This window comes from Egretta garzetta, unplaced genomic scaffold (assembly GCF_000687185.1).
Source record: "Egretta garzetta isolate BGI_Z169 unplaced genomic scaffold, ASM68718v1 scaffold636, whole genome shotgun sequence".
NCBI classification, from domain to species: Eukaryota; Metazoa; Chordata; class Aves; order Pelecaniformes; family Ardeidae; genus Egretta; species Egretta garzetta.
Genome location: NW_009260012.1, coordinates 159,431 through 170,682, shown reverse-complemented (window position 1 = coordinate 170,682; position 11,252 = coordinate 159,431). Strand labels below are relative to the sequence as shown.

Below are 11,252 nucleotides of genomic sequence, written 5' to 3'. Positions count from 1 at the left end.
GACAGGACAAGGGGGGATGGCTTTAAACTGAAGCAGGGGAGGTTTAGACTGGATCTAAGGAAGAAATTCTTTGCAGTGAGGGTGGTGAAACCCTGGCAGGGGTTGCCCAGAGAGGGGGTGGAGGCCCCATCCCTGGGAACATTCCAGGCCAGGTTGGCCGGGGCTGTGAGCAACCTGATGTGGTTCAAGGTGTCCCTGCTCACTGCAGGGGGGTTGGACTAGATGACCTCTAGGGGTCCCTTCCAACCCAAAACATTCTATGATTCTATGATTCTAACTGCCTCCTCAAACGGAAGCTGCGACACCCGCGGCACTCGCCGGCCCGAAGAACAGCATCGTCACCCTCAGCATCTCGTGAGAAGTCCCACCTGAAACACAAACTCTTCCGACCACGTGCAACTCAGCACATGCTTACTCTCACCGACAGATGAGACACTTGTAAGGAATTCCCGGGGAGAAAACTTGCACATATGTGCAACTCGAATTCTTCTACGGGAAAAGGAAGGCTGCAAGACGCAGGGCCAGCAAGGAGGCGGTTGATGCAGCAGTTGGTTGTTGTCTGCAAAGAAAGCAGGCTCCTGTCTGCTGCCTCCCAGTCAGGGAGCGTTGGGCTCCCAACCGCTGCTGGGGAGCACCTGCATCACGTACGCTCAGGCACCACAGGACAAGCGGGACATGGGAAACCAGTCCCAGCAAACTGGGACTCGGCAGTTAATGAGGCAGTGGGCACGGATGGGGGGTGCGGAGGTGCTGTATGGTGACGTGCAAGAGGGGACGGTGCCCCACCACCAGCTGGGGCAACTAAACCTGGCACACGGGAGGCCTTGACCAACGTGGGGCTCCCGGCAGATGGCATGGCCAACCGGGACCTAGTCAGGGTTTTCTGGACCCTAATTTTGCACGGAAGAAGGAATAGCTGGAGACTACGCAAGGATCAGAGGATGGAGACTCCCAAGGCGGGACCAACTGGAAGTCGGCAACATGAGAGAAGCTCTTTCCCCACCAGGAGATGTGCACTTACAGAACAGGCACCACGGCTTGGCGGGAACAGGCGAGGAAGAACAGGTTTCCTCAAGGGAGTCAGAGGCACCCGAGCCCAAAATTCACATTGACGAGGCCAGCAGCTCCAACTCCCCCAGTGCGCGGGGAGGCTGCCAAGGCTCATCCAGCCCTTGGACGACCACTCCTTCCTCCTGACACCACGAGTGCACCGATCCTGCTGCCAAGGGACATCTCCGGTGTGTCACAAGTAACTACAGGGCCCAGCTAGGGTGAAGCTCGGGAGAAGTCCCTGTGCTGCCTGTCCCATCCTTTACCAGGTTCAACTCCAGCCGAGCTCCAGCTTTCCTAGCGCCACCCCTGCCTGCTCGGGTGGCCTCTCCCTGTGCTCCTGGGTGCTCCATCCCCACTCCACCATCTCAGCCCTGCCTGCGCGACGCCTGCACGAGCCCAGGCAGGAGTGCCCTGCTCCCCCGTGAGGACCTTCCCCCATGCCTGCTTGACTTTCCACACATCGGGATGGACCGTTTTGCTTAAGTACTAACTCCTACCTTTCTCTGCGATGACTTCCCTCGCACATAACCTGCTACTGGGCTCAAGGACCAGGCTGGCCTAACAGCAGACATTACCAATAAAAAAATGAGTCAATACTGTACTGCTAAGTATTTTCGTTAAAGACTTGAAAAAGGGAAAAAAACGCACCCGTATTGAGTTCATGAACAACACCACATTGGGGGGCAGCAGCTGATACGCAGGACGGGGGGAACCCCCTAGACATGGAGAAATGGCCTGGGAAGAACTTCAGAAGTTCAAAACAGTCAAAATGCAAAGTCCTGCATGGGGGCTGGAATAACCCCAGGCAGCAGGACGGGGCGGGAGTCAATCAGCCAGGAACGGCTTGTGGAGAAGGCTGAGAGGGCCCTTAGAGGTCCCATTACGCCAGGAGTCAGCGTTGCACCCCTGCAGCAAAGGCGGCCCAACCACATCCCCAGCCATGCCAGCCCAAGGGCAGCCAGCAGGGATTGCTCCCCTCCATTCAGCACCAGTGAGACCCATCAAGATACTGGGGCCAGGCTGCCAGCGCAGGACAGACATTGCAATAGCGCAGCAGGTCCCATGGAAGCCACTGAGATGGTTGGGGCTGGAGCGCATCAGGTCAGAGGAGAGGCTGAGCGGGGTCTGCTCAGCCTGGAGAGGAGAAGGCAATGGGGAGATCCTATTGAGGTCTGCGACTGCTTAGTGGGGTAGGGAGAAAAGATGGAGCCAGGATGCTCTCGGAGGTGCCATGATGGAATGAGAGGCACAAGATGCAAGAAGAAGGGAAATTCCAGATGGACATTAGGAAAAAAATTCTCTACTTGAGGGTGATCAAACACTGGAAGAGGGCCCAGGCAGATCTCCACTCCTGGAGACACTGAACACTCATCTGGGTAAGGCCTTGGGCAATCGACTTCAGTGGGACCTGCTCTGGGGAAGCAACTGGACCTTCTTGGGGGCCTCCCGACCTTTGAGGTCTTGCAGAGTCAATGCTTAAGGAAGTCTGTTATATTAGGACTTGAACAAAACTTTGTTTCGTAAAACGTGCTGAAAATACACCTAGTAACGGTGTGACTTTGGCTTGGATACTCCTTATCAGCCACAGTTCAAGTTCAAACACGGGACCCTGCAACAACCAACAGACCAAGCTGCCCGATCTTTCATGGATCACAACATCAAGAGTCACTTTGCCGAAGTATTCACATTAAACTTCCCTCACCTGAGGACTGATCTTGCAGTAGGACAATTTTTGTTACAAGAGGAAGATACCTGCGCCAGTCTAACCTGGCTCTGGGAGCTACAGTTTCTGCAGGGTAAAGACGGCAGGAAGAATACACCCTTGTTATTCTTGTGGTTCATTACACATGAAAGCAACAGAAAAAAGCGGGACAACGTGCAGGGAGGGTTTTTTTCTGTGCTATGATCACTATCCATGTCAAACTGACAAAAGGGGTACATGACGCCCTGGCTACAGGCGGTGGAAACTGGAAGATCGGTTCAACCACAGAGGTACTGAGCTGGCAAGGGGGTTTGGCAGAAGCCATGCTCCACGCCTGGGCGGTCTTCACCAGTACCCAGGGCAAAGAGACGGATCCAGCCAGGACAAGCAGATTTCTCTTCAGAATAACAGGGATCACATTCTCCTGATTACCGAGGAAACCGCGTCAGGTACGCCCAACGGTGTAACCCGCTCCGCAGCCCCAAGGTGGGGTTTGGCGATGAGATCCCAGTGACTCACCCTGCTCCGGCTGAGCCACAGCGGGTTTTTTCCTCCAGACCTGAATCAGGAGGACAGGCTAATGCTCCTCGGTGAAGATGACACAACAGAGCTGTACTTTTTGTCAGCAAGAGGAGCATGAGAAGATGAAGTGCAGAAGAGATATCCACAATAACTGGATCTGCTTCACATGAATTCCCAGTACTTGCCAGCAAAACCAGATGTGGAGTCTTTTCACGGCAATCGTGCCTCTTCACATTTTTCTAGGTAAGATTTTATACCAGTAACACGCAGAGAACAGACTTCTTTGATGCCATTTATCTTGCTTCAAGAAGCAACCCATATCTGAGCTTTCTTGCTGCAGGAGAAGTAAATTATTTAAAGTCAGTATTACGTCTTTCACAGATCCAGAGAGACATTCCAGGATCAAATGACACCGATCAAAAGAATATGCTGTCATCCATCTGTCCGCTGTCAGATTTGTCCCAGGATACCAAAATGTAGCTGCCTGAAAGATGAGCCTGCTGGAAGGGCCTCCTTAGAGGCTTCTGATGAGACTCTTCCACTATTTTCGGTTGTCAAGAGTCCAGAAAGAGGGAGGAGACAGGGATGTAAAGGTGCAATGCAGACAACAGATTACTTCACTTACATCACACCTACCCCAGGCTGCTGAATCTGGAGGCTTCCTCGTAGAATGGTGCTTCTGTCCAGCTCAGGACAGAAGTATGGAGGAAACAGCACGTGCTAGCCAGGTTTTTTCCTGATGGCACAGCTCTTCAGAAGAACAAAACCCAAGCTACACGAACAAAGCATTCCTCTGTCAGGCATGGACCGAAGGAAATGGATAAAGAATTATCATGTCTTCATGTTAACTGTAGGCCCTCAATTACAGATCAAGGAAGAGAAAAGGAAAAAACCACCACAAACTGTAGTTCTGCAAACAGTTTAAGAACATATAAAATGGCCCTGCCACCTTCTCTCTGCTCGTACTCATCCACTTATCTTCCGCTCCTTTCTCCTCCCTTATCGTTGCACAGGTCCATGCAAAAAAGGAAAAAAAAAACCCCAACCAACCCAAAGCAAGGAACTGAGCTGCCTGAAAACAACCGTGGCAAAAATAGAAATGAGAGAGGTGTTTTCAGTTGGATCAATTCCCTAATCCATGTCACCTTACAACCACATGAACGCTTCAGCTGGCAAAGGCTCCAGAGGAGCTGGAAGGGCAGAAGAAGCAGAAAGGAGGTGAAAGCAGGATGGCCTCCTTCTGCGGCAACGCCAGCTTACAGCCCTCGTGGAATCACTGGCCCAGCTTCACTTGGCACGGGAAGCCAAACACTTGCACTAGGACAGGGAGAACCTCCAGGCTACCGCCATCTGAGCAAGGGGTAGACAAGGCAAACTACAAGCACACACTTTTGAAAGTCCACTTTTGAAGGCTGGAGCCCCTCTGCTCTGAGGCCAGGCTGGGAGAGTTGGGGGTGTTCAGCCTGGAGAAGAGAAGGCTGCGGGCAGAGCTGAGTGCGGCCGCTCAGGGCTTCAAGGGGGCCCAGAGGAAAGGGGGGGGACAAGCTTTTTAGTAGGGCCAGCTGGGACAGGACAAGGGGGGATGGCTTTCAACTGAAGCAGGGGAGGTTTAGACTGGATCTAAGGCAGAACTTCTTTCCAGTGAGGGTGGTGAAACCCTGGCAGGGGTTGCCCCGAGAGGGGGTGGAGGCCCCATCCCTGGGACCATTCCAGGCCAGGTTGGCCAGGGCTGTGAGCAACCTGATGTGGTTCAAGGTGTCCCTGCTCCTGCAGGGGGGTTGGGCTGGGTGGGCTCTAGGGGTCCCTTCCAACCCAAGACATCCTGTGATTCAGTAGGAAACAGAGCAGAGACTGGAGCCACCAGCACTGCCCAGCTGTCGCAGTCTAAGGCTCTCCAAAGCAGCAGGCCAGAGAATCAGGCTCCTGTGCAATTATCAGGGAGTCTCTGACTCACCGAGTCAAAGCGGCAACGTGGACATCAAATCCCTAAGGAGAGAGGTGTTGTGGGCCTTGTTACACAGAACGCAATTCTGTTCAACTTAAAACTTAAGATACCATCTTCATAAACCTAACGCTGTAAAGCTTCACCTTTCCAGGCAGCAAGGAACGTATCACGACCCTACGGAAGTTCATAGGCAGATGTCGCCACCGCAGCAATGTCAAGCGGACAAGCGGTCTTTTCACCCCGCGCGATGCCCTCCCAGCGGCACCTTCTAGTGAAAAGCGCTGCTTCTCAAACTGTACTTGGACAGCAAAGTTTTCAGCTTTTGCCAAGTCACACCAACAGAACACGGGAGGCATTTTGTTGTGCAGATGGCATTCATGCTTTACTCGGGAAGTAGCTGGAGCGTGACCTGCAGACCCTGACGTGACGTTAGGGTCCTTCAACGCCATCCAGCAGCGGAGCACATCAACACTAGGGAAACCTTACAATACTAAGTTTGATTGCTGTCACCGTGCTACAGAAGTAACGCATAAAGAGCCAGCCAGCAACCTGTGGCACAGGGTGTCTATCTAGAACTTCTTTACCTTGAGGGTGCCCGAGCCCTGGCCCAGGCTGCCCAGGGGGGCTGTGGAGTCTCCTTCTCTGGAGATCTTCAACCCCCGCCTGGCCGCTGTCCTGTGCCCCCTGCTCTGGGTGAGCCTGCTTGAACAGGGGGGTGGCACTGGGGGAGCTCCGGAGGGCCCTGCCAGCCCCTGCCAGGCTGGGATTCTGTGTAACACAGGCTACTGCACGGAGGAAGATGCGCAGGCAGGGAAGAGCCCCGGAATGTGGCATTTCAAGCCATACTGTAAACATACAGTGCTGCTGGTGAACGGTGTTTGCATCCAGGTTCAACGTACGGTAGAGGAATCAATCAGCTGGAAACTGTTTAACGGAAGATGACAACACCTAGGACCTTAAAGGACATAATATGTAAGATGTAAATTAAATGCGCAGAGATGAAACCGTGCAGCTCAGATCCAGACCAGAAGGCTGCTGGACTCCGCTGTGCTGTTGGATAGCGGGTGCACGGCCTTACGGCTGCCATCCAACATGCTGCACCACGGACCATGTTCTCCCGAGTTTCAGCAGTTAGGAGTGGGAGCAGGGTGGCAAAGCAGGAGTGCGAGCCTGGGACGATCAGCCAACTGCAGCTGCAGGAGTCCCTGAAAATTAATAATAATGCTTTTCCTCTTGCTAAAACTGACAAGAGCCCGATACCTCCCTGAGGCGCCCAGCATCCCAAAGAAACAAAATCGCAGACTGGTTTGAGTTGGAAGGGACCTTTAGAGATCATCTGGTCCAACACAGAGTGCTCTGAGACAGCAAACCATTCACATCCGTTCTAGCTACCAGCTGACTAACAGTATTTTCTCCCTGATGTGATGGAAAGCTAAAGCAGTCCATGAAGTATAACTTCTATTTCCAATCCGTACCAAAAATCAAGATTGCAATTTCATTTTTCTGGAGATTGAAGTTCCTGACTATATTGCCAAAACTGCTGAGAAGTGGCTTCTCTAAGCACTCAATCCCAAATTTCAGTATTGCTTCTACTTTCTGTTCTTCTGAGAAGCCCCTAAGCCATCAGGTTTTTAAATGCTTGGGGACAATACTTATAGCAAGACTATTTGGAAAAAAGCCTTGCGGAGCACCTCCAGTGCCACCTGCTATCTTCACTTCTTTCATTTGTTTTGACTGCGTGGAATCTTTAACAGGTAGAATCAACCTGACAGGATGGGGTTAAAATACATCCCGTCCAGATCTGCCTGTTTATGTACGGTTAGCTTTTGGAAGCCTGGATATTTGGAAGTTTTCTGGATGGAAGCCATCCACGCAGGAGAAACGCTACTCAGTTAAAATGCCATTTTGACATCAGAATTAAAAATAATTGCGTTTATCTTGGTAATGGTATTACGCCGCACTACTGCAATGTCCATCCTGCGCTGGTGAGCCCCTGCCTGGCCCCAGTATCTTGACAGGTCTCACCAGTGCTGAGCAGAGGGGAGCAACCCTGCCCTCACCCCATCGTGGCCAGGGATGTGGCTGGACCTTTTCTGCAAAGCTGCTTTCCCTTCCAGTGAATCCTCCATCATCATTATCCTCCGTCAGTCCATCTCCTGACGGCATTTGCCTCCCATCTCCGTTCGTGGTGTTACTACGTGATGTCTAAGCAGTTGAATTGCTCACTGTCCTGTCAAAAAATGAAGGCTTCCTTTCACGGGTGAATGCCTGTACAAGTCTGTAAGGACCCATTTTTTTCCTCCTCTGTAACGGCGCGTGTACTGCGCGATGCACCGCCGGGCTGAGCGGAGGACTCGAACGTGACCATCACCTACCGCGAGTCTCTGCAAAGCACATCTACCTGCTCAGCTCTGGTGCGGTCGATGTTCCCATCACGGAAGGCTTAGGCAGCACAGTCTGCCAAACTTAGAAATCCTGGTGTGGGCTCCAATGACTCGAGCACAGTTTTCTGTATGGCACACTGCTCTCCTGCTTTACTGAGAGGGAGCTGAAGTCCTGCCCATCTGCCCACCAAAGGGGGGGCTGATGCAGCCTCACCCAGACTGGGCTATGTAGGGAGAAGAACTTGTCCTACCTGTAAAGCAAACTAGCGTCCCAATGAGATGGTTTATAAGACTGCCTATTAAAGGGGAAGGGAAAGGAGGAGGCGCGCCATATCATCTCCAAAAATCACATACACCCTTGAACACGGTGAGGAATTAAACAAATGACTGTCCCAAACGATCACTCTGAAATTCTGAGCACTGGGAAGGATTACAAATCTCCTCTGTCAAAGCTCTACAGCAAAACCAGCTGGAGTAAACAGTTGTGGCTATATGGAAAAATGAGTTGGAAATCCTTTACTGCCAGTGGCCGAGGCAGGCTTGCTCTGCCCTGCGAGCCACAAACAGGCTGAAGCACCCAAAGCACCCGACGTGCAGGCTCTAGCGCTAAGACAAGCAGTTCTCAGAAGAGTGGATCCGCTCTCATAACAAACGACAAAACGAATTCTATTTCTTTAAGACACAAACAAACAAATCCCTCTTGTTCCCAATCTTTTAAAGAAAAAAAAGTGGTGGATTCTCACGTTCAGTACTTCCTGCCGTAGAGTCGCGGGCTCCACGCAGCTGATCAGACGAAGCAGGAGGTCCATCATTGCTGATGTATCTATATGCTTTAGCACCAGGCTAATAAATTTGTCTTTTTTCCTTAAAAATGCAATCACCTAAAAAGAAAAGCGGCATCATCAGTTGCTAGCACAGCATAGAGAGATGGCACACAGAGCTTCCAACGCTTCACCTGCTGGTCCCAACCAACCCATCTTGATGCAGAACAGCTACTTGGGTTGAGAAATTCTCCAGAGAATGAGAGAACATTCCCATCTCAAGGCAATACTAAATCAAATCATTTTACCCATCTTTTCTTCCCCCTATGTCACAAAGAAGCCCAAGCCCACAGAAATAAGAGGGTCAAGCAGCTGGTGAGGCTGGAGAATTTCTCATTCCACGAAGGCTCCCGACAGCCTTCATTTAAAACAATCAGCTGTGAATTGGAACACGTGTACTCCTAAACCACCGTTCAGCTCACGTTTCCAGCACCCTTTGTACAGGCAGGAGCCTGAGGCTTTGTTTATGTAACGAGACGATTCTGGGCAACGATCAAAGGATGCACCAATTTGCCTTTGTACGAAAAATAAAGCGTTAGCTGTGGCACAGGAAAATCCCAGCTACTGCAGATCTGAAACCAAAACTACGCAAAGGTGTCTGAACGAGCCAGCAACTCCCCCAGCTGAGGAGTCCAGGGAACTTTTCAAAGCCTGCACCTCAATTCCTACTTTCAAGAGCGTGACGAGCTATTTTTCAACTCTAAGAATACAACGGAACCATGAGGGTAGCAATGACACTGCCATACAACACAGACAACACTGGCGAATTAATTTGTGCTTACGTATCAGGACAAATCTAATCACTACCTGTTCCGTCTTTCTTGCAATGAGATTCCCAATAGTCTTACTGAAGAAACTGGCAAGCAAAGGGTTCAGCGGAGGCTCGTGATCCAAGAAGTCATAGAGGATATTCAGCAGAGTCTCATCCCCTCCTAACTTGTCGTTGATCTGCGGCACATCCGAGGTCAGCAGTTCACAGGCTGTGTTTGGATATCTGCAAGGACAGAACCAGAGCAACTAAAGGCCAAATGAAAACTCTCAAGCAAATCTTCACTGATTAAAGTTATAAAGTAAAGGGCGGGAGGATCGCCCATCCTGGAGACAGGGGAAAAAACCCACCCACCCAACCCCAAACCCACCACCCCCCAGCCACAAGGGCCACCCACATTACGGGCGCGTTTTAAGGAAGCACTGTTGCCTGCAGCACACCATGCGGGGTTTTCAACCACCGAATCACGCATCTCAGCTGCCTCCAAACTGCCGTTAGCTCTGATGTTTCAAAGCGATGCTTCATCGGTTGCAATACACTTAAAATCTCTTAAAATCCCTCAATATGAATCCATTTGCACAACTAAAACTAACCCCCAAATTGAAGGGTGACTTGAGGAACGCATGCGTTACCAGGTTTCTGTAACATTTCTGTAAATTAATCTTTCCACTACCGAATGAATTCAAGATGAACTTTTTTCTTTAAATCAAGAGGACGAGAATTTAGAGACAGAACATTTGCTCTAATGCAACACTCCCAGCAAATGAGCATAGGCTACGTACAAGCAAACGCTCTGTAGCCAACCTTCTGAGTCCCAGTTTTTCAGTGATGTCTACAACCGTCTGTAAGATCAACTTGTTTTCCAGAAAATACGACTGGGCCTGGTGTAGCTCATGTGCTCGCTTAAATCAGAATACGAAATTACATTTGACAGCTGATGTAACCCTTTCTTTTCCTGACCTTGTTTCTTGCTCTTCCAGGGGGTGCTTTCAGAAATAGGTCATATTTATGGTTGGAAAAGGCAGTAAGGTGTTTATAATTAATATTATGTCTATAATTAGTCAAAGGCTCAAATACCCAAGTGCGTACATACGAAACAATGATCTCAGGTCAACACAAAAGAACGCTTTTTGGGGAGTGGTAGCTTTGCTGAGAGACTAAGTCCCCGCAGGCTGAGATTCGACGCGAGAAGCCGGCTGCACCGTGCGGCTCCGTGGGGGTCTTCTGCCAACAGCCCACTGCCGCGGCCCCTCCGCTTCTCCTGCCGTGAAGGAATTCAGCAGGGGACGGGAGGCTGCCTTGCAGGCACCCCACAACACCGACATCCAGTGAGCTGTCTTTTGCTTTTTTAAAACCTCATTTCAGCCTTTCATGGTCAGATTAGCATCTGCATTTCATATTCCAGCTACTGCCTACCTGTAAAAAGGGCCTCAGAGAACTCCTTCAAAAAAAGATCCATTGGCCATCACACAGAGGTGACTGTAGTCCCAAAGAGCCGTTCGTCAGTGCTGTGAAATTCAACCAAGCACTGAACTTCAACGTTCTTTTCACACTTTCAATGGTACAGATGATCCCAGAGTCAAAAGGCAGCTGGACTTTATTTTTAACCCGTGGTTTACTCTTACCCCACTCATTGTTTAGCGACTCCGGCAGGGCGTGCTCGGGTGGCTCGGCAGTTCTAGGCTCAAAGCAGGAACTCTGCGCACCAAACCGCCTGCTGAGGGCCAGTTCTTACCCACGCTTCCTCAAGTAGTTTTGATTTGTTATCAAGTGAAACAGATTAAAAATAAAACCAGTCCTTTACAGCCCGAGCACTTTCTCTCTGTAAGCGGAGCTGGTCGTCTTTTCTTATCTTTGAGCAACAAGAAAATCGACCATATATTTGAATAATGGCCAACTAATGCAACCCTGGGCTGCATCAAGAGAAGCGTGGCCAGCGTCGAGGGAGGGGATTGTGCCCCTCTGCTCTGCTCTGGGGAGACCTCCCCTGGAGCCCTGCGTCCAGCTCGGGAGCCCTCAGCACCAGGAGGACATGGACCTGTTGGAGCGGGGCCAG

General features: G+C 50.8%; 1 protein-coding gene across 5 annotated transcripts in view; it reads right to left on the bottom strand.

Moving 5' to 3' along the window:
* Positions 1–11,252, bottom strand: part of PPP6R2 (protein phosphatase 6 regulatory subunit 2) — a 122,579-nt gene that overhangs the window by 48,694 nt on the left and 62,633 nt on the right. For all 5 annotated transcript variants that reach the window (XM_035896080.1, XM_035896082.1, XM_035896083.1 and 2 more), the window contains 2 exons: positions 9,235–9,421; positions 8,350–8,487 (listed from right to left, as the gene is read on the bottom strand). In XM_035896080.1, coding sequence (XP_035751973.1) covers positions 8,350–8,487; positions 9,235–9,421 — 325 coding nt within the window. The remainder of the gene's footprint in view (positions 1–8,349; positions 8,488–9,234; positions 9,422–11,252) is intronic.